General features: G+C 48.4%; 1 protein-coding gene across 3 annotated transcripts; it reads left to right on the top strand.

Annotated features, from left to right (window-relative positions):
- Window positions 1–188: 188 nt before the first annotated feature.
- Window positions 189–22,395, top strand: PPP1R16A (protein phosphatase 1 regulatory subunit 16A). Of its 3 annotated transcripts, XM_080938892.1 has the most exons (12): window positions 189–307; window positions 17,546–18,380; window positions 18,497–18,540; window positions 19,155–19,225; window positions 19,305–19,450; window positions 20,299–20,402; window positions 20,477–20,601; window positions 20,694–20,819; window positions 20,906–20,981; window positions 21,062–21,191; window positions 21,338–21,500; window positions 21,779–22,395. In XM_080938892.1, the coding sequence occupies exons 2-12, from the start codon at window positions 18,355–18,357 to the stop codon at window positions 22,151–22,153; spliced, it is 1,386 nt and encodes a 461-aa protein (XP_080795018.1). In that variant the 5' UTR covers window positions 189–307; window positions 17,546–18,354; the 3' UTR covers window positions 22,154–22,395. The 3 variants fall into 3 exon arrangements, with proteins under 3 accessions (XP_080795018.1, XP_080795016.1, XP_080795017.1); XM_080938890.1 differs by having other exon boundaries at window positions 17,546–18,540; XM_080938891.1 differs by lacking the exon at window positions 20,694–20,819 and having other exon boundaries at window positions 17,546–18,540.
- The last annotated feature ends 217 nt before the right edge of the window (window positions 22,396–22,612 follow it).

The following is a 22,612-nucleotide window of genomic DNA, read 5'->3' as shown; positions in this document are numbered from 1 at the left end:
AATATCTTCCACAGTATCAACCAATCATCTACCGGAGCTGACCCCGCCCCTGTCAATCTAGCGGGAGGGGGGACTTTGGGGGGCATGACCCTGTCCCTGGAGGGCGCTCTCAGGCCCCGCCCTTGCAGAGAGGCTCTGCCCAGCACTCCCACCCAGCACCGCGGCTTCCGCTCCGGACACCTCGGGCCGGAAGTGTCGCGTTGCCATGGCGAGGATGGGCGCGGGGCCCGCCCCCGTGGCGCCTGGAGCAGCGCCGGGCTCCAGGGTCCGTCGGGCCGGGTTCAGGGAGCGGCCAGTGAGGTTCCAGGTGAGAGGGCCGGCGATTGTGAGTGAAGGTCCGGCCTGTATGGGAATGTAGGGAAGGCCCGGCACGCACGGCTGGGCGGGGCTTAACGAGTGAGCCAGCGCCGGTTCTTCTGCGGCCCGGTGCTGGCCGGGCAGTGGAGCGGGTCGTGAGGGGCCTGCAGAAGGGGCGCCAGCGAGGCGGCCAACGGAGGGTGTTTTTTTGTTTTGTTTTGTAAAATCTATCACTGAAGGTAGTTCTTGCAATCTGTTGGCCGGGTAAATCCACCGACAGTCTTCATTTTGACATTAGGACAGCGAAGGGACTTTCCTATGCTTCATGTGGGCTTTGGAGTTCAATAAAAGCACACTCTTGAGCTTCTTACGGCTTCAAGTGCCCCTTTCCTGGAGGCTGTGCCTCATGGATTGTGGTTAGGAGAGGAATGTAGATCAGCCTGTGAAAAGTGTTTGTGCTCCTTTGGGTTCCTGACTGAACAAGTGCTAGAGGCTAGAGACTAGGAGGATTAATTATGACGGGTGAAGAAGAGAAGTGTGTATTGGCTTGCTTTAGACTTGGGAGAGAGAGCAAAGTTTGCTGACCCCTGATTGCTTCACCTTTCTCCCATGTCCGTCCTTGGGGATGCAGGTAGAGGCGAGAGGACAGACCTCAATGAGCCCTACTAGGTGTCTTTGCTCCCTAGGTGTTCCCTTATAGGATTGAGGTTTTCTTAGGAGGCTTTGTCTTGCTTTAAGCACCCTGGCTCTTTAGAAGGCCGCCTGATTCACTTCAAGGGAACCAGAGCTGCCAGTAGCCCAGCATGGGAGCCGACTTGGTTGAGGGACTTTTGGCCTAGAGAAACCTTCCCTGACACTAGCTTCTTGTTGTCATGGTGACAGGACTTTTAGCTCTCGGAAGGGCTGCTAGTAGGCCTCTGCTGCTAGTTTTTGCCCAAGGTGTTTTGTTTTTTGTTTTGGGAGGGGGGCTTTTCTCTCCTGATGCCTGGGTTGACTTTCTTCCCTTTTGGCTCAGGCCTTCCTGTTCCCCGCCTCCTTTTTTAAAGGAATATTTTTTTTTCAAGTATTAATTGTTTATCGTTTGGGGTGGGTACATGGCATGGTATACGTGTAGGCGAGTAGAGGATGACTTCGTAGATGTCCTAGAACTGTCATTTTACTGTTGTGAGCCACCATGTGCTCCGGAAGAGCAGCGACCAGTGCTCTCAACCTCCGAGCCGTCTCACCAGCTTCTTTACTATTTGTTTTTGAGATTGGGTCTCATTATGTAGCCTAAGCTGGCCTTAAACTTGCAGTATAGCTCAGGCTAGCCTCAAATTTGCAGCGATTCTCCTGTCTCTGCCTCCCAGGTGTGTACAAGACATCCAGTTCCTTTCCAGTCAGTTCCAGTCATTTTTTGCTTATGAACTGAGTAACAACAGACTGACCCATGGTTTCCTGAGTCCTGGGTCAGAAATCAAAATTGCTGTATATACAGAGGAGACCTTTTTAAAAAGAAAGAAAGAAACCTTATTTTTTAAAAAAAGAGTTGTCCGTATTAGAATCCTTTTTAAGTTTTGTTTCAACTTACAGTTTATAGTTCATCATGAAACAAAGCCAGGGCAGTCACATGGAGCCAAGAACTGAAGGAGAGACCATGAAGGAATGCTGCTCACTGGATTGCCTCCAATGAGTGCTAGGTCCCTTGAGACTGAATTACAGACAGGAACTGCTGTGTGGGTGCTGGGAATCGAACCCAGGTCCTCTGGAACAGCAGCCAGTGCTCATAAACCCATAAGATTTTTCTCCAGCTTCTCTGTTAGAATTTTGTTTTTGGGTGTTTAGTTTGTATGTATGTCTATATACTATGTGTGTGCAGTTCCTTTGGAAGCCAGAAGAGAGCACTGAGTATCCTTGTGACTGGAGTTAACAGTTGTGAGCCACTGTGTCAATGCTGAGGATTGAACCTGGATCCTTTAGAAGAGAAACCCATGCTCTTTTTCTTTGTGTATGCGTGTGGGTGTTTCTCTGTGTAGCCCTGGCTATCCTGGAACTCACTTTAAGACCAGACTGGTCTTAAACGCAGGTGTAATCTAGCTCTGGCTTTTATGTGCTGGGATTAAAGATGTGGACCACCAACCCCCAGTGAGAAGCTAGTGCTCTTAACCACTTAGACCAATATTATTATTATTACTATTATTATTTAAAGATTTATTTATTTTAGTTATATGAGTACACAATAGCTGCCTTCAGACACACCAGAAGCGGGCATAGGATCCAATTACAGATGGTTGTGAGCCACCATGTGGTTGCTAGGAATTGAACTCAGAACCTCTGGAGAACAGTCAGTGCTCTTAACTGCTGAGCCATCTCTCCAGCGCTATTTTTATTATTTTAAACTATGAGTGTGTGTATGTCTGCATATGTTGAGTATAGGTGCCCTCAGAGGTCAGAGGTGCTGGATCCCCCTAGAGCTGGGATTACATACAGGTGGTTGTAATGTTCTTGATGTGATGCTGTGAATTTAACTCAGTTCTTCTGGAAAAAAAGCAAGTGCTTAACCACTGAGCATCTCTTGAGTCCCCCATACCTCCCCTATCCCCCCTTTTTTTCTGAGACAGCTGAGACAGTCTCACTACATAGTCCTAGTTGATTTGGATCTTGCTATGTAGACCAGGTTTAAAGTAGCAAGGATATCTGTCTCTGTATCCCTAACGTTGGGATTAAAGGTGTGTGCCACCACACCTGGCTAGGCTGTTGTCTTTTATCTCCTGACCTAAACTGAGATCACACAAAAAGTGTGCAGGGCTGTGGTGGCTCACAACTTTAATCCTAGCCCTCAGTAGGCAAAAGCAGGAGGTCTCTGGTCGGCCTGGTCCTCAGAGCCAGTTCCAGGACATGAAGAAACCCTGTCTTGAAAAGCAAGGGAAAAAGTGGAAGTAGGCCTGTTTTATCCTTTTGATGGTCTATAGTAGCTGTAGGATGTTCCCTTGTGTGTGAGCGTGTGCATGGGTGTTTCTGCATTTCTGTGCACATGTGCGTATCTGGTTTGGTTTTGGTGCTGCTGTGCTCTGAACCCAGGGTAACAGCCCAGGGCGTCTCACATGCTAGGCAAGTACTCTGTTACCTACTACTTCAGTTTTTTGTTTTGTTTTTTCCCCTCCTCCTTTGAGGAAGGGTCTTACTATATAACTCAGGGTGGCCTTACACTTGTCATCCTTCTACCCTCGCCTCCTTGTTGGGACTACAGGTATATCACACCCTGCCCCAGCAAGCTCTGCCTTTTATTTCATGGTGGCCTCTTGCTGTGTACAGTCAGGCTGACCTGGAACCGAGCTTCCACAATCCCGTGGTTACCACGTCTGGCTTCCGTTTCCAAAATTTTCAAGATAGAAAATTTGCATCCATGAAACAAGAACCATTGTTCTTCCTCCTCCTCCTCCTCCTCCTCCTCTAGATGCCAGAAGGCTGTGCTGTACTCTGCTTCTAGGAGTTTGCATAGTACAGGTAGCTCACATAGGTGGCATCATACAAAATCTGTCCTTTTATGTCTTACACTTTTGTGGCATGTATCAGCGTTTCATTCCTTTTTATAGCTGGGTAATATTCCATTGTATGAATGTGCCCGGTCTTGCTTGTTCCTGTGTTGATGGTACTTGGATTGTTTCCAGTTCTTTTCTGTTGTGACTGCTGCTGCTATGAATACAACCATGTAGGTAGCTGACTCCTAGTTTTTCTTTTGGGAATGTGCCCACAAAGTAATGTGGTTCTTTTCCTTTTCTACTGCTGGGCTGACAGAGCTTCATCTCATTCTTTAACTGCACAGTCCTGTAGTCCTGTGATGCAAAAGTGGAAATAATACCAATCTCTCTCCAGAGTAAGGTGTGCAGATTAGATGGTTTTGTCTGTGTATTTGTTCTCTTACCTCCTGTGCCCTGTGCATAACAATAGTTTTCAAGGGGCAGCTGCTCTCTCCCTCATCACCAGCCCCGCAGTGTGATAGCTTGTGTAAGAGGCTCTCACCACTTTTTTTCTGCCATCTAGTTGTCAGGAATTTGCTAAGTATAATTTTTTGTTATTGTTGGGAATGTCTCCATTGATCTTGTCCTGCATGGAAGGGGAGTTCCAGACAGCACACCATTGTTCATTGTAGGACCCTACACTCTCTAGTTCTAAATCTGGATGGTTATGTCTGTGCCTTTTCTGTCCATAGATCCAAATCTATGTCACGGGCAGCAGTGTGGCTCCCAGGGTCTCTGATCCGCCTCATGTGGATTTGAGCCAGGTCTTTATGGGATCAGAGTTTGAGTCACAACAAACTTCCTTTAATCTTTGAAGCTCACCTTTTTTTTTTTTTTGTCTTGTTGAGTTTGTGTCTGACAGACCTTAGTCTCCAGTTTCTAGGGAGTGGCAGCCCAGTAGAGATGTGAATGAGACAGTGATGGGAAGCAGTACCTATGGACGTGTTTCCTGGGAAGTTGCTACCATGTTCTTTGTCTGAGTGTTCATCTTCAGCTCTCATTGAGAATCTTTTCAGACGTCCACTGCTACCTTAAGCCTTCGGCCTGCTGCTTTGAGTTGGATGTATTTTGGAGCTAGATGGCAACAGGAAAGGAAGTTGAAGAGGAGGACTGAGAGTCTCCCTTGATGTCTGGGAATGGGCCCTTCCACATCCTCTACACAGCCACAGGTACTGAGCTGTGCAGATATGTGGGTCCTTCCTGTGGGACAATTAGCCCTGTTGGCATCAAAGCTATTCAACTTTCATATATGTACATCAAACAGAGGGGGAAATTGAATTTATTTGGTTCTCCTGTTTATGATAAGAGAATCAGAACATTGAAAAAGAACACAGAACCTCAGATAAGGAACAAAACTATAGCTGAGACCAGAGCATAGCAGGTCAGTGTGAGCTGCTGTGAGCAGGATCAGAGAAGGGACTTAAAACAGAGTCTCCTGAAATGTAGACTGGCTTCCAATTGGCTGTGCAATTCAGTGATGACTTTGAACTGTTTACCCTCCTACTTTAGATCTGGAATGCTAGGATTGTTACTGAAGATATTAAGTCTCAGAGCTTAGGCCCCAAGTCTCAATAACAAACAGACAAGTATAGTAAAAAGCGGTGTGGCCATATTGAGAAGGGGACTGTCACTCATCTTAAATCTCTTTGTGCTTCTTCCTAGTGTGGCCATATTGTATGAATTTTTTTTTTTTTTTTTTTTTTTTTTTTTTTTTTTTTTTAGTTGCTTTATTGAGTGTGGGCAGTATGGCTTAGAAGATGAAGGTGCTTGCTGCCTGATGACCTGAGTTATATCTCTGGGACCTATGTAAGCTGCCCTCTTACTTCCATGGGTGCTCATTACATAGCATGGCTGGCCTGGGCCTCGCTGTGGCTATTAGACCAGCTTTGCCTTGAGCTCACAGAGATCCACCTGCCCAGAGAGGAGACTCTGGATAATGCAAGGCACGCAAGTAGAATGCAGTTCACACCAGTAATTGACTGTTGGCCAGTGGAAAACAATGGAGCCTGGAGCAGACTCACCATGGATGTGGGAGCATCCCGGCAACCTGAGTGGCTAAGGTTGGGTTGCAGAGATGGAGTGCTTTGACGTCTACTGTACTTTTAAATGAACATTGAGCTAGGTGGTAGCCCAAGCCTGTAATTCCATCACTTAGCAGGGTCAGACAGGAAGATTCCTGTAAATTTGAGGTCAGCCTGGGTTCCATAGCTAGAGGCCTGGGTCTTAGTGTAGAGATCCTGTCTCAGAATATTGGGGGTGGGGTGGAAGCTGGGCTAGGGGTGCATGCCTTTAGTTCTAGGACTCTGGAGGCAGAGGCAGACAGACCTCTAAGTTTATAGTCAGGGATGTGAGAAATGCTCAGTTGGCTGGTTCTGGCTTTGTTCCAGGATCGTGGTCATGCTGCCAGCCAGGACTGTGTCATCTGGAGACTCAGCTGGGGCAGAGGACTAGCTTCCCAGAGGGTGAGATGGAAGCTTTGTACCTCCACTCTGTCTCTCCTAGGACTAGGGGTGTCTGTAGGATGGTTGACCCCTTGCAGAGTGAGTCATGGGGAAGAGACTGTAGAGCCTTTGCTGACTTGACCTTGGACCCTGGGTTCTTTACAGGATGAGCACATTTTTAGCTTTGAACTCATCTCTTAAATGATGGTGGGCCCCAGGCAGAGGCTTGCCCTAGGAGAATTTATGGACTAAATAAGTGACTGGGCGAATGAAACAAGAAAGGGATGGAACGTTCTAGAGCCCGGGTCCACTGTGATAGATGCAGAGACGTGGACAGATACATGCATGGCAAGCACTCTCCTAGCTATGAGCTCAGTTCCTCAGGGTTCTGTCCATTGCCTGGTGAGTGGCTGAGGCTGAACATGGGGAGCTCATGAGTTACGCATTACAACTTGTGCAGGAGTCTAGAGACAGGCAGGCAGACAGGAGTGGAGCCCTACTGCAGTGTGGGGAAGGTCAGGGATTTTAGACACCAAGTGTCTTAGGGTGTGGAGGAAGGGCCTGATTGGGGCTGGTAACCAACCTCCTTAGCTGGCTTGAGAAACTTATTAGCCTGCAGCAGTAGTTGTGAAGTTGCCTTGACTCTACAAGATGAGTCCAGAAACCTAAGCCTCTCTCCTGTGGATTCTCAGCTTTCTCTGGCTTGAAACTGGGATACTTACTCTTCCAGCCTCCTGGGGCTGTCTTTAGGGGCCTACTAATGGTTGGGTTATATGACAACTGATTCTTTCCCCCAGTTCTGCCCAGGCTATCCTGTTGGTTCCTGCTAGTGAGACTTCAGCACTCTGCAGGCTGTTTATGTCCTTGCTATGTAAGAGCTTCCCACACCCTCTGTGACAAGGCCCTGCCAAACTTCAGTGAACTATGTGGTAAGCCTGGGTCTGTGAGTCCATGGAAAAGCACTGGAATGGATGGCTAGGGTGTGTTTTTGTCCCCAGACACCTGTGGTGGCATGAGAAGGCCACAGTTACTGGTACCTCCCATTTCTTAGTTGTTTTGAGACAAAGTTACTATGTAGCCTTGGCTGGCCTGGAGCTTGCTATGTCCATCTGGCTGCTCTGGAACTCAAAGACCCACCTGCCTCCAGAGGGTCGGGATCAAAGATGTGCGCCAGGTCTGCCCTAATCATTTGGATTTTCTTTCCATAGGGATAACTCTATGGCCCAGGATGAGAGGGTGAGTCTGGAACTTACTGTGTACTTGAGGCTGAACTTGAACTCTAATCTTCTGCCTCAGCCTCCTGGGTTCTGTGATTATAAGCTTTAGCCATCCCAGCATGACTTTTTTTTTTTTTTTTTTTTTTTTTAAAGGTAAACTCTCATTTTGTGGCCCAAGCTGACCACAAACTATTAAACTATTAATATTTTAAATTATTGCCTAAGTCTCCCAAGTTCTTGGCATTACAAAAATTTTTTTGTTTTAGGGGGCTGGAGAGATGGCTCAGTGGTTAAGAACACCGATTGCTCTTCCAAAGGTCCTGAGTTCAATTCCCAGCAACTACATGGTGATTCACAACCATCTGTAATGGGATCTAATACCCTCTTCTGGTGTGTCTGAAGACAGCTACAGTGTGCTCTTATAAATAAATAAATAATTCTTAATTTTTTTTTTTTTTGTTTTATGCATATGGTGAATGTTTTACCTGCCTGCACATAATGTATGTGCCTGGTACTTGCAAAAGCCCTAAGAGGGTATTAGATCACTTGGAACTGGAGTTAAAGATGGTTATGAGCTGTCATGTTGCCATGTAGGTACTGGGAATTGAACCTAGGTCTTGTGGGAGAGCAGCAAGTGCTCTTAAACCTTGAGCCACCCCTCCAGTGCTTATTCATTTTTTTGCAGTAGGTTGGATCACATACGATGACTAAGAAGAAATCTCTTCTCGAGTTCCCTTAAGTAACATACCTAACTACAACATGCTTCATGGCTTATAGCTTCACACACACTTCTGTGTGCTTGTTAACTCTGTGCAGTCAAGCAGGACAGTCAAATCCAGGCCCCAGCCCCACTCCGAGTGCCTCTGGGCACTTGTGTATCGCAGTGTATGTGTATCTACCATGTTAGGAATATTCTATCTATAGTCTTATAGTATGCCACATGTTTGCTATCAGCATCCATCTGGAACAGACCACTGTTCTGTAGCTGTCCGTCTCATCCCGACAGGCTGTTTCCAGTTCTTAGCCATGAGAACTTCTATGAGAACTTTATGAACTTCATGTAAAGATTAGAGGGGTTTTTTTGTTTGTTTGTTTTGTTTTGTTTTAGAGACGGTTTTTCTATGTAGTCTTGGCTGTCCTGGGACTTGCTGTGTAGACCAGGCTGACCTTGAACTCAGAGATCCACCTGCCTCTTTCTCCTGAGTGCAGAGATTGATTAAAGTGCCACACTGTCCAGTCATATTAGAGTTTTAAAATTATGACTATTATCATTATTACTTATTTAAACATATGGTGTGTATGTGCACATATATACCCAGTGTAATCAAATGGGGTCGAATTCCCTGGAACTCAAGTTAGCTGCACCAGGTGTTGAGAATCGATGAAAAGTGTGTGCTCTTAACCACTGAGCCATCTCCCCCAGTCCAGATTGTTTGTATTTCTTTGAGATGACTATCAACTCTAGTTTCAGGTCCTGTGGTAGCTGCATGTCTAGGTATTATTTTTGTTGTCGTTTTGTTTTTGTTTGGTTTCTTGTTGTTGCTGTTGTTCTTTTTGAGACAGGGTTTCTGTGTAGTCCTAGCTGTTCTAGGAATCACTCTATAAACCAGACTGGCCTTGAACTCAGAGATCTGTCTGCCTCTGCCTCCCAAGAGCTGGGACTAAAGGCTAAAGGTGCACCCCACTACTGCCTGTCTTCTTTTTAAAGACAGGTTCTTACTGTAACTGAGCTGTCCTGTCCTGGGGCTTGCAGTCTTATCCCATGCTGGGATCATAGGTGTGCTACCATGCCCTGCTTTGTTACATCTTTTGGTACTGAGGGGAGAACCCAGAGCAGCTCTGCATGCTAAACTCATGCTCTGGGCACCCCACCCCATTTTAAGAACCCAGTGACCTGTTTTCTGGAGAGTAGTGCCATTTATAGCAGACCACAGGACTCCATTTTCTTTATGTCTTTGCTGTTCCTGTGTCTCACACTTACTGTGTTTGCAGCTAGTGGTATTAACTTTCTTTTAATGGACTGACTAATGACCTGAGGTTTTACGTGTTGATGTACAGCTCACTTGGGTCAAAGATGAAGATTATTATTGACTTTTGAGATGGTTCAGAGAGATCAAGAGTATTATTGTTCTGTGCTTGCAGAGGACTCAAGTTTGGTTCCTAGCGCAATTACTTATCGCTCCAGTTTCCAGGGGTCTGATGTCCTCTTCTAGCCCCACAGGTACCTGTACTTATTGCATACACACATACATACTAAACATTAAAATATTACTGTACAGTATTTGAGATACAGTCTTACTGTGTAACAGCTTAAACAGGCCTTAGACTCGTGGTCCTACTGAGTTAGTCTCCCAACTGCTGGGTGGGATTATCTGTGTGCCTCCCTGAGCCTGGTTAAGACAGAAATCCAGTCGACCTGATACTGTTTTCTTCTCCAGTGCTGGGGGTTGAGTGTGTGTTGAGTTCATGCTGTGTAAGCACTACATCACTAAGTTCTGTCCTTAGCTTCCTGTATAGATTATGGAAACAACCTTTTCTATGGTTTTGCAGCATTACAAATCTAGGGACTTGTTTCCCTTATTGGTTTATTTCTTTTTCTTTCTTCTTCTTTTTTTTAAAGATGTATTTATTTATTATGTCTAAGTACACTGTAGCTGTCTTCAGACACACCAGAAGAAGGCATTAGATTCCATTCCAGATGGTTGTGAGCCACCATGTGGTTGCTGGGATTTGAACTCAGAACCTCTGGAAAAGCAGTCAGTGCTCTTAACCACTGAGCCGTCTCTCCAACCCCGGTTTATTTCTTTTTCTTTTTTGTCTTTTGAGACAGGGTCTCTTTACATAGCACTAGCTGCCTTGGAACGGGCTGGCGTAGCAAATTGGCCTCAAATTTACCTCTGTCTCCCAAATGCTAGGACTAAAGGTATGTATTACCACCATACCTGGCTTTAGGGTGCTGGGATTATAGACATGAGCTGCCATGCTTGGGTTTCACTGGTTTGTTTATTATTTTTTAAAACGGGGTCTCATGTGGCCTTTGATATCAAACTTGCTTTATAGCCCAGGATGACTATTAACTTCTGATCCTCCTTTTTCTACCTGTTAAGTGCTGGGATTATAGGCATACATCACTCACTTGGTTTGATGACACAGTGAGGATCGAACGAGGCAAGAACCTGGCACCGTTGTGTGCTACATTCCTGGGGGTGGTTTACTTCTTTGTGTGTGCCTATGTGTGCTAAAGTGTATGTGTGCACATGTGTGCATGTACATGTAGAAGCCAGAGGTTGGCATTAGCCTTGGTTGCTTTCCTTTATTTACTTATTTATTGACACAGGGTCTCACTGTGTAGCCCTGGCTGACTTGGATATCACTATATAGAACAGACTAGCCTTGGAATGTATAGCAATCTGTTTTCCCTGCCTCCTGAGTACTGGGACTTATGGTGCTCACCCTGTGCTGGACTCTACCTTATTTTTTTCAGACAGTCCCTAAACCTGGAGCTTAGTGATTGGCTAAACTAACTGGTCAGTGAGCTACAAGATCTGCTACTTGGGTTTACAGACATGGTCTACATCCTCTGGCTTTTGTATTGATGTTGTGGATCCAAGCTCAGGTCTTTCAACTTGCACAACAAGCACTTCACTGAACCTTTTCCCCAGCTCCCTAATAATAAGGATTATTTCTTTATCCTTAAGCAAACACCTCTGGGGCTCAGTTACTGAGTTTCATAATAAACTGTAATGTGTAATTACACAGGTAAACCAGAGTTTCCTTTTTCATAATTGTTCTTCCTGTTCATGCACATTTGCATTATGAGTTTTAAATGCACTGCTGGGAACTGCATCGATGCAGATGAGCTGGGGAGGGGGACTAACTTTTCACTCCTAAGTCTTATGACCACAGTCAGGCGTCTCCCTTTATTTACTTAGGTCTTGTCTCTTATCTTTCAATATTGTTTTATATACTCTGTGCATGTGTTTCGATAAGTTTTTTAGTAAGTATTTGTGTTTTGGGATAATCTCATGATAGAAACAAAGGGCTCTTATTGCTTTTGCCTTTGTTTGAGGTAAAGTGAAGAAAACAGGGACATTTCTGTACATCTAGGTGACTGGCTGCAACACTCAGGACCAGGCAGCTCTGTGGTTTTCTTCATAGCTCTGTTGGTTTCCTCAATGATTTGAGAGCTCTGGTCAGAGAGCTCTGAGCTGAGGCTGGTTGGGGTGGAGGGTGAGAAGGAGGGTAAGAACGTCACTGTAGGTGTGAATGCTGGAATGTTGGGTTTAGGTTCCAAGTCATAGACAAGAAAAGAATGGGGGGAGGTTGCATTGAAGCTACAGGGGAAGACTAGATGGACGGTGTAGTTGGGACACAGAAGAAGAGGCCAAGGCTGTGAGGTGGCAGAGACATGCAGGATTACCCAGAATACCCAGACCATCAGGAATTCCGCTTCAGAATGGGGGTTGGGAAGGAGAGGCTAAGACTCTTAGGGAGAGGAGGAGAAAGTGCTTTGCAAGTATAGCAAGGAACAAAGGGCTCTTGAGGTGAGATGGTAACCCACTGAGGGCCATGCCAGTGGGGTGAAGGAGCATTAAGGAACTTGAGTCTCCCATTAAAGCTGTTGTTGGTTTCCAGGCCTTGAAGACATGTGGGGTGTGGGTCAAAAGTAGTTAAGCCAGTGCTCTGGTGAGGGTTCCTTTGCTGCTCTCTCTGGAAGGCTGCTGCTGAGCTGCAGAGATCTTAGCATGCTGAGAGCTGTGAGAACAGCCTCTGTGAGGCCTGTGCCTGAGGTCCAGTGAGTCTCAGAATGCAGACAGGCTGGTCTCAGGCTCACAGAGATCCAGCTTCCCTCTGCCTCCCAAGTGCTGGGATTAAAGGCATGCACCACCATGCCCAGCTTGGTTATCTGACTTCAGACCTTGGAGAGTTTATCGTTGGTTGTTGAAACTAGTCTTATTCCTGCCCAGGCTGGCCTTGAACTCACTGGGATCCTCATATCTTAGCCTCCTGAGTTTTAGAATTACAGTTGTGAGCCATCATGCCTAGTATACCTTGTAGGTTTTTTTGTCTCCATTTTATAATATAGATTGTTGAAAACTAAGTGCAATTGATTTGGGGGCTTTTGGTTTTTGGGTTTTGTGTCATGTTTAGAAAATTGTGTGTGTGTCTTTGTGTTTGTCTGTCTTTCTCTGTGTATGTGTGTGTATGTTTGTGTGTGTCTGTGTGTGTTAGGATTATGAAACATTTTCTTCCTTTTCCTTGTACTCTTTTGGCATTCTCTTTCTTAAGAATATCCATATGTGTATTATGTGTGTGTTCTTTTTTTATGTATATGAGTACACAGTTGCATCTTCAGACACGCTAGCCAATGTGTTCTCTTTTTTAAGGCCATGTGTGTGCTGTCTGGAGTTTATTCTTGTTTCCCAGGGAACTTCCCAGTGCCGGCACTTGCGTTCTTCCCCAGTGTGGCCCGATGTGGTCTTCTTGGTCTATGTGTTCTGAGGAGCCTTCCTTGTCAGCCAGTTCTTAATAGGCTGACGGTTTCTGCCTGTACCCGTGATGACCACTTCCCTCGGGCACTTCCTCTGGACTTCTCTAACTGACACCAGTCCTCTTTCTTACAGCCCTGCCATCTGCCTTCTTAGCCCTTTCCTCCCATGTCGCTTTCTGTTGTTCACAGTCCTGTTCCTTCTAATTTCTGCTATTTCCTGTCTTCCTGTCTACTTCATGCTTGTGAGCTATCTCCTTGCCCAACCACCTTGCCTCCCTCAGTCTCTGCTGTCTAATTGTGTCTCTCTAGTTTAGGGCCTTCTCGTCTCCTGTAGCATGGGAACATAAGAGCCTTGCATGGTTTACTGGGTGGCCTTACCTGTCTGTATTCCCTGCCCTTTTCTTCCTCCAGGTACCTAAGTTATACCGGTGCAGGGGCGGTTTACACTCACCTTGCTCAGTACAGAGCTCTTAACATAGTTTCTACAGAGAGTGCTCTTCACTTTTATCACACACAAGTACTTCCTCATACCTGTTCCCATTTCTCTTTTTTACAACCATAAATGCATATACTGTTACTTTGTGTGTGTGTTTGTAGTGGGGATGGGTCCCAGGATTTTGTGAATGCCAGACAAGTGCTCTATTATAGAGCTGCACTGTTTGAGATGGAATCTCAGCATGTTTCCAAGGGTGGCCTGGCCTCAGGTGCTCAAGCAGTCTTTCCACCTCAGCCCCTCTAGTTACTGGAGATCTCAGGTTTACCATTGTGCCCAACTCTGAACCTTTATTAAAGATTGCTGTTGTAAAATTTATTTTTATGTGTGAGCGTTTTGTCTGTGTGTCTGTATGTGTACCACTTGCACAAAGTGCTCCCAGAAGCCAGAAGAGGGGAGCAGGTCTCTGAGACTGGAGTTATGGATAGTTCTGAGCCACCATATGTTGCTGGGAATTGAACCTATGTCTTCTAGAAGAGTTGCCAATGCTCCTAACTGCTCAAAGATACGGACCCATCTCTCTAGCCTTTGTTTGTTTTTTTGAGACAGGTCTTCTCTGTGTAGAGCTGGCTGACGTGGAGCCCACTCTGTAGACCTGCTGGCCTCAAACTCACAGAGATCCATTTGCTTCTGCCTCCTGACTGCTGGAATTAAAGGTGTGTGCCACCACCATCTGGCTTCCAGCGTTTATTTTTAATACATTTTTAAATGTATTGTCTATTTGTTTATTTTTGGAAGCAGGTCTTATTATGTAGCTTTGGCTGGTTCAGAATTCACTCTGTAGATCAGGATGGCCTTAAACTCATCGAGATCCTCCTACCTCCTAAGTGCTGGGATTAAAGTTGTGTATAACACACAACAGATTTATTTAGTTAGTTTTAAAAGATTTATTTATTTATTTTATGTATGTGAGTACACTGTCCCTGTCTTCAGATACACCAGAAGTGGGCGTTACATTACAGATGGTTGTGAGCCGCCATGTGGTTGCTAGAAATTGAACTCAGGACCTCTAGAAGAACAGTCAGTGCTCTTAACCACTGAGCCATCTCTCCAGTCCCAGATTTATTTTTAATTATGTGTGAATGTGGTTTTGTGTATGTGTGTACAATGTCTTTGGAGGCCAGAAGAGGGCTTCAAGTCCCCTGGCGTTGGAGTTATAGGTGATTGTAATCTGTTTGCTGTGGATGCTGGGAACTGAACCTAGGTCCTCTGCCAGGATCGTAAGTGCTCTTAACCGCTGAGCCATCTCTCAGCTTGATGTTTATCTTTTTTCATAACTGAACAAACACTATTTCTTAGAGTTCTTTCCATCATAGTATGATATCCCACTAGGTTTCTGATGCTGTGATGAAATAATGACCAGAAACAAATTGAGAGCCTGCAGACCATCATCTGGGGAAGCCACAGAGGAACACTGCTACGGGCTTGATTTCTGTGTCTTCCTTAGCTTGCTTGCTTGCTTATATAGCCCAGGACCAACCAGCTCAGGGGTGCTACTTCCCGCAGTGGGATGGGCCCTCCCATATTTATCAGCAGTCACGAACATTGCCCCTTCCCTCTTCTCAGGTGACTCTAGTTTGGTCAACTTGATAGAAAGTAACAAGCATAGTGTATTAAGAACCTTCTCATAAAACCCTGTAGGGCTTATTTAGTTAGGTTCCTTTGATCAGTGGCCAGGTTTTTTCCATTGTTTTACAATGTTGTTTACAGTGAGTGGCCAGATGCAGGCCAGGTACTTTGTGGCTGTCTGTACAATGTAGGAGTGAGCTTCTTAGAGATGGGCTTGACAGAACATTGCGGGTGCCCTGAACTATGAGCCACAGTCATTGTGACCAAAGTTTTCAACCCATCTTCTACTATGAGGTCAGGCACAGCCAGTGGCCCCAGGGTATAAACCATGGGGCTAGAGCTTCCTTCCAGACTTTCCCCAGTGGCTTAGCAGGGTTGTGCTGATCCTCACCTGTGCTCTCTGGACCAGCCATCAGCCCACTGAGGTTCACTTGTGCTGTTTCTGCTCTCAGCCTACCTGGGTGTGGAAAAGAAGAGTTCATTTACCCAGTGTCCTGTCACCCATGTCAGTGTGTTGAAGCCCCTTCTTCAGCCAGTCCTCCGCTTTGATTTGTGGCTGAAATGAATACATAGACACCATTCTACAGAATGGCAGGGTCTTATCTGCCTGCTTCATAATTGTAGGTCTCAAGGGAGGTACTTTCTTGCCACAGACCAAATAAACTCTGCTGGTTGATGTCATCTTGTCACAGCCAGGGACTCTTTCATCAGCTGCCCCATTGCTACCCAGCATCTTGCCAGCTCCCCTTGTGATGTGCAGCCAGAGACAGAAGGGCTTTCTCCTTTCTGCCTCCTTGGCTTGCTGAATGGGTTTAGTGTGGAAGGATGACCCAGTAGATGGTATCAGAGAGAAACATTCCAGGTCTGGAGATGCACCTTCAGAGAGGTGTGATGTGTGTGCTCTCCTGTGCACATCCAAGCCTAGTAGTGGGCATTTTTGTCTATTTTTTTTCCCCCACTCTGTAGATCTTCTCTGAACCTTTACACTTCTCTCTTCTGTCCTTTCTCTGGCCATTTATCCTTTGTTTCTATTTCTGGGTCATCTGCCTCCACCTTTATCATTCCTTGTTCTCATGTATTTAGACCTCTTAACAGCTGTCGGGTTCTGGGCTCTTACTACAGATACCATGCGATAGGTTAAAAGGCACCATGTAGTGATTAACAGGGCAGTATTGGCTACTCACAGAATGGGAAACTGACATTGCAGGACAGTGGGGGAACATTGGGCATCTGATAAAGATGTTCTTGGTGGTCAGGGTTGTCCTGGCATGCCCTTCATCTGGGTCTGGAGTACTTGGGCCTGCTGGAGTCAGTTCCTGTAGCTTTCTCAGCCAGCAAAATAGATTTTAGCAAGTGCTTACTATAATCCCCAATTTATACTGGGGGGGGGGGAGGGAACCAGGCTCTGATAGCCATCGCTACAGACGAAATCTCCTCTGGGAAGGATTTGGGGAGTAGAGCAGGAGCTGCCTCCCTCAGCCCCATTTTGGTTTTGGTGGTGTTGTGACCATGTGACAACCGCTGTACAGATAATCAAGCCTTGGCAGATTAGCCATCTTCACGACTCTGGCAGGCTAAGAGAGTTCAGCTGGTTCAGCTAAGATTCACAAAGCCAAGAGCTGCTCTTTCCTAGAACTTCAGAAGAGCCCACTGGCTTTTATCTGGCCTGTTCCCTTTGAGGCTGGATTCTGGGGGGAATCCAGGTAGACAGCTCCTGGAATCAGAATTAAAAGTTTAGAGCTCAGCCTGCTAGGAACTGGGCTGGAACACCCTTAGAGTAGGAACCATTTCAGTGGGCTGCTTGTGTAGGGTAAGCTTGGGCCTACTGGGGTCCCTTGCGGTCCTATCCCAGATCACGCAAGAGTCTGTCCTCAGACACATTCCAAAAAGGTCATGAAGGTGGGCCACCAGGGTTAAGGACTATGTATTGGGGAAGACAGGGCCTCCTGTGGAGTCTGGAGTGGCTAGAAGTGCTTATCTCTCAGCAGCAGCCAGAGAGCTGTCTCCATATGTGCTTAGATGAGAGAGACAAAAGCCAGTATGTTTTCTACTTGAGAAGTGGTTACTGTCCTTGGGTTGAGGGTATTTTTCCTTTTGTCTAATGATGTGGCAGGGGAGACAGCTCTTAATTCCTCTTCTCTGAGGATACTAGAGTCCCTGTGACTTCAGCTGAGTGCCACTCATAGCAGAAATAGTGACTGGACTGAGCTGGTTTCCTGATGGGAGCAAGGCAGATGATAAACTACAAGAAACTCAGTAGACAGTCTGCCAAGCCCTAGAGAGCCCAGGGAAGAAACCTTGCCCAGCCCAGCCAGCTTTCTTTTACTCTTTAGCCTACACAACCCTTTCTGAAAGGGATGGGTTTTATCCTACTTTTAATTATTGGAGCGGAGTAAGACAGAGCAACCCTCCCACCCCCATATGTTGTTGACTTTCAGTGTGCTGGGGGAACCAGGTGGGTTTCACACAGGGCTCCCCTGCAGCCTCTTCCCATGAGCTGACCTTGATGTGTTTCCTTATTCGTATTTACTCCTCAGGTGTGTGTGATGGCCGGAAGGGGAGGTTCCCCTGAGAAAATATTGACAGACCTCCTGTCTCCTAGCTGCCCTTGGATTGTCACCCTTGGACGCTGGAAGCTGGAATCCCAGGACTGACCATATACTCCCTGGCCTTTGCTGCCATAGCTTGTTTGACCTAGTTGTGCTGACTGAAAAACCAGCCAGAAGACTGAGGGCAGCCAGCATGGAAGAAGAGCAGAGGTTCTCAGGGGCTGCCAGGGGCTTGCTGCTGATTGGCCCTGCCCTCCATTGTCCTAGGCAGGGTGCCAGGAAGCTGGAACTTTGTTATCTGGGTAATTAGCTTCAGACCCTGGACTGAGGCCGGCCAGGTCTTAGGGCTACTTACCACAGGCTGTGCACCCTGACCCCAAGAGGGAGGCGAGGCGCTGTGTATAGAGGCCCTGCCAGCTGAACACTTGAGGTGTCATTCCTGCCTGGGGAACGACTGCAGGCATCTCCACTCACACACCTTCCACCCCAGCCCATGCCACATTGCCCTCCCTGACTGGGCTCTGCCCCTTAGGGCAGCTGGGCCTGGTCACAGTGTGGGGCCTCCCATCTCAGCCTTGCTAGGGACACAGGGCACCAAGTCTTAGGAAGGGGATGCCCCCAAGGGTGCCAGTCCAGCCAGCTGCCCCACCCTTCAGGCTTGTCCTGGCCCCCCAAACTCAAATTGTGGTGCCACAAAACGTCCTGTGGGCAGACATCTACCACCATGGCCGAGCACCTGGAGCTGCTGGCAGAGATGCCCATGGTAGGCAGGATGAGCACCCAGGAGCGGCTGAAGCATGCCCAAAAGCGACGTGCTCAGCAGGTAAAAATGTGGGCCCAGGCTGAGAAGGAGGCCTATGGCAAGAAGGGCCATGGGGAGCGACCACGGAAGGAGGTGGCTGGCCTCAGGCCTCGGAAGCATGTCCTCTTCCCTCCCAGCATTGCCCTTCTGGAGGCTGCTGCCCGGAACGACTTGGAGGAAGGTGAGTGTACTTGAGTCCTAGGGCAAAGCAAAGCAGGCACTCCCATCTGTCTGGGTGTGGCCCTGCTTTGTGTTGGCTCAGAACTAGGCCTAGACCTGTCTCCAGCTCCTGAGCTCCAGCTCCAGCTCTGATACTGACAGTGAACTGTTCTTAATAGGAGGTGGATACAGAAGGACTTTCTGTGAGGAAAGTCAGGTTATGGGAGGGCTGGGCCACAGGTACACACACTGGGGGGCTCAGAGAAGTCTAATACTTTGGCTGGTAGCCATCACTGCCTCGCAACAGTGTGTCCCATGAATCCTTTCCCTTTATGTATGCCTTCCAAGCCCCATCTCTGGAGAGTAGGACAGTGTTCTTCATTTCTGGTTAGAGATGGAGTGGGTGTTGCCCAGGCCCAGAGTAGGTCCTGGAACACACATGGCCTGGCACTACTACACACTTCCCCAGGCCCTGCCTTTGACTTTTCTCTGACTGGAGTTTTCCTAGGACAAAGACAAGTCTAACTTTAGTGAGATCTCTTTCCTTCCCTGTGCTCTATGCTGTAACTTTTGGGGCCTGAAGGAAGAGGCAGTTGGCATCTCTTGAGGACCCTTCCTACCTTCCTCTTCTTGCAGTCCACCAGTTCCTTTCCAGTGGGGTTAGCCCCAACCTGGCCAATGAGGATGGCTTGACTGCACTGCACCAGGTAAGCGCCTGCAGGAGTGGGTGGGGCTGCCTGGCCTAGCTGGGGATCAGGGTATGGGGCTTAGGTTGCTTGTTTGCAGTGCTGCATTGATGACTTCCAAGAGATGGCACAGCAGCTCCTGGAGGCTGGGGCTGACGTCAATGCTCGAGACAGTGAGTGCTGGACGCCTCTGCATGCTGCAGCTACCTGCGGCCATCTGCACCTGGTGGAACTCCTTATTTCACGGTAGGGCCTGCTGGGTGTCCACATGGTGGCTCAAGTGACCCATCTGGGATGCTTCCTTGTCCTTACCTCTTCTGTCAGCCCTGCCTGGGTCCCAGAGGGAAGAGTATGTTTACTGTGTTCTTTGGCCTGACTGACAGGCTAGACTTCCAACTCTGGACCAAGGGCCTCTCCATAGCCAATTGCCATTTGGTCCATGTTGAGGATGGACTTGATAAAAAGGAAAGGGGAATGAGGAGACCAGCTGTGTCTAGGAGGAAGTGCCTGGATACAAGAGGCCTTTACTCTTCAGGTAGAGCAGAGGAAGCTAGTGGCTTCACTAGATTTAGGGGCTTCTCCATTAGGTCAGGTATAGAAGCTTGGTCATCCTTGTGTGAACAGATGAGTGTCACACACAGCTTCCTTGTAATGGATTAGGGGTGTGTAGCTAGCAGGTCCCTGGGGCTCCTTTTGAAGCTGGTGTTGAACTGCAGGCATCCTTCTGGATCTGTTCTTCCACCATACATAGGCACCCCTTCTGTGTTCTGGGCACCCCAGAGGCCTTGCACATCTGCAAGTGCTTCCATGGGATAGATGGGTGTCATAAACCTGAGGCCTGAATGGATAGAGACTATAGGTTGGATAGAGACTGCTGAGTCTGGCTTGAAGACAGGGGCTAGTAGGGGACAGTAGTCAGACCCCAGGCCTGCTTTTCTCACAGAAGGTAGGGGTTTGTTTTCTTCCTTCCTGCCTTCTCTTCCCAAGGACAGTGCTAGGCTGAGGCCAAGGTTGAGGGGAAACTTGCTGCAAGGGGATTGAGGAGCTGTTGTATGACGGTACTGAGGCTGGTGGCTTGTCTATCTTCCGTGTAGTGGTGCAGACCTCCTGGCAGTCAACACTGATGGGAATATGCCCTACGATCTGTGTGAGGATGAACAGACACTGGACTGCCTTGAGACTGCCATGGCCAATCATGGTGAGTGTGCTGTGCCTGGCTGCAAAGGGGTGGTGCCCTAGGCTGTGCCTTCTCTGAGCCAGCTTGCCTCTCAGGCATCACCCAGGACAGCATTGAGGAGGCCCGAGCAGTGCCAGAGCTGTGCATGCTGAATGACCTCCAGAACCTCCTGCATGGTGGGGCCAACCTCAGTGACCCTTTGGATCATGGGGCCACTCTGGTAAGAACTCAGTCAATTGGGGGTGTTAGTCCTGCCTGGGTCAGGTACTTGGAGGGGGTTCAGGGATTCAGGGCTGAGTGGTCTGCCTGCAGCTGCACATCGCCGCTGCTAATGGGTTCAGTGAGGTGGCTACCCTGCTACTGGAGCAAGGAGCCAGCCTGAGCGCTAAGGACCATGATGGCTGGGAGCCTCTGCATGCTGCAGCTTACTGGGGCCAGGTGAGTGTGCACAGGAGCAGGGAGAGGGCAGGTTCCTGGCTCTAGCTAGAGCCCTCAGCCAAGCAGCTACTGCTGGCTGCCTGCAGGTACACCTTGTAGAATTGCTTGTGGCACATGGGGCTGATCTGAATGGAAAATCTCTGGTGGACGAGACACCCCTTGGTGAGTGTGGGGCTGCCTACATCTGGCGGAAGGGATTGGCCATGAACATGGTCGTGACACCTCTGTCCGTCTCTCCTCAGATGTATGTGGTGATGAGGAGGTAAGAGCCAAACTGCTGGAGCTCAAGCACAAGCAAGATGCACTCCTGCGCGCCCAGGGCCGCCAGCGCTCCCTGCTGCGCCGCCGTACCTCCAGTGCAGGCAGCCGTGGGTAAGCCTCCTGCTGTGGTCACTATCCACTTGCTGAGACCTGGGCTCCCCAACTCCCCGCCGGGACGTCAGTTGGCAGGGGAGCCCCAGTAGGATTTGTGGGCATTGGTTGTGAGATGGATGATGTCTCAACATCGTCCCCCACAGGAAGGTAGTGAGAAGAGTGAGCCTGACACATCGCACCAACCTGTATCGCAAGGAGCACGCCCAAGAGGCCATCGTGTGGCAACAGCCGCCACTCACCAGTCCAGAACCTCTAGAGGATGAGGACAGGCAGACAGATGCTGAGCTCCGGCTACAGCCCCCAGAGGTGAGCACGCAGCCTCTGTACTGTCCCACGTTTCGAGCAGTCTTGTGTGATCCAATTAGTGCCTAGTCCTCTATCCTCACGAACCCCCTATGGAGGTGGTAGGCCCAGTGATCCTGTACTTCTAGATGGGCTAGTGCTATTCAGGTATATTCAGTGCTGTCCTTCCCACTCTCATGTCTGTCCATCTACCACCACGTCACACAACTTGAAGCCCAAGGCTGGTGTAGCTGAGAACAAGCACCTCCTGATGGCCTCTGGGGTCCTGGCTCTGCCCACAGGATGACAGCCCTGAGGTGGCCAGACCACACAATGGCCAAGTAGGGGCGCCCCCAGGGAGACACCTGTACTCCAAGCGTCTAGATCGGAGTGTCTCCTATCATCTGAGTCCTGAGGAGAGCAGTGCCCCTGATGCCCTCGTCCGGGACAAGGCCCACCACACTCTGGCAGAACTTAAACGTCAGCGAGCAGCTGCGAAGCTTCAGCGACCTGCCCCTGAAGGGCCTGAGGCCTTTGAGCCTGGCCTGTCTGGTGACAATGAAACTTCCCAGCCTGACTGTGGCTTCAGCACAAGTGGAGACCCACCCCTGCTCAAGCTCACTGCCCCCTCGGAGGAGGTGTCTGTGGAGAAGAGGCCATGCTGTTTGCTCATGTGAAATGTGATTCCTCAGTATGGCAGGGTTCAACCCCATGCCCAGCCAGAGGCTTCCTCATGATCTCTGGCCTGGTGACCCACTTCAGCACATACCCCAGTGCTGTAGGAGCGCCGGCACAGAGCCCCATCCCCCTCCCAGCCCAGGACACTGGCCACCTTGCTCAGGGATGGACTATGCAGAGCTCTACCTATGTTAGGCCACAGACTGCTTATTTGTGACTCTTGATAAAGGCTATTTGCCACTGAGCCTTCCCATGTGTCTCACTGGTTAGGAGCCACCCATGCCCAGGAGCACCTAAACTTGTAGATAGATGCATGCTGAGGCTTGAGGTGTCAGCCCTAGCCTTTGTGGGAGGACCGCTCAAGGCCACAGGCAAGAAGCCCAGCCTTAACCTCCACCTCTCCTAGCTGGTTCAGCTTTGTTGGAGGCGCCTCTGTAACCCTTTGCTTTCCTGAAAGC

Source organism: Micromys minutus (assembly GCF_963924665.1).
Source record: "Micromys minutus genome assembly, chromosome: 27".
Lineage (NCBI taxonomy): Eukaryota > Metazoa > Chordata > Mammalia > Rodentia > Muridae > Micromys > Micromys minutus.
The sequence above is the reverse complement of the archived record's forward strand: the minus strand, read 5'-3'. Positions and strand labels throughout refer to the sequence as shown.

What these genes read in the sequence shown, in the direction of transcription:
- PPP1R16A (XM_080938890.1), top strand. Translation starts at nt 18,282, where the DNA reads ATGGCCGAGCACCTGGAGCTGCTGGCAGAGATGCCCATGGTAGGCAGG. An exon ending in CCGGAACGACTTGGAGGAAG is followed by an intron (nt 18,541 to 19,154) that starts GTGAGTGTACTT and finishes CTCTTCTTGCAG; the next exon opens with TCCACCAGTTCCTTTCCAGT. An exon ending in GCTTGACTGCACTGCACCAG is followed by an intron (nt 19,226 to 19,304) that starts GTAAGCGCCTGC and finishes GCTTGTTTGCAG; the next exon opens with TGCTGCATTGATGACTTCCA.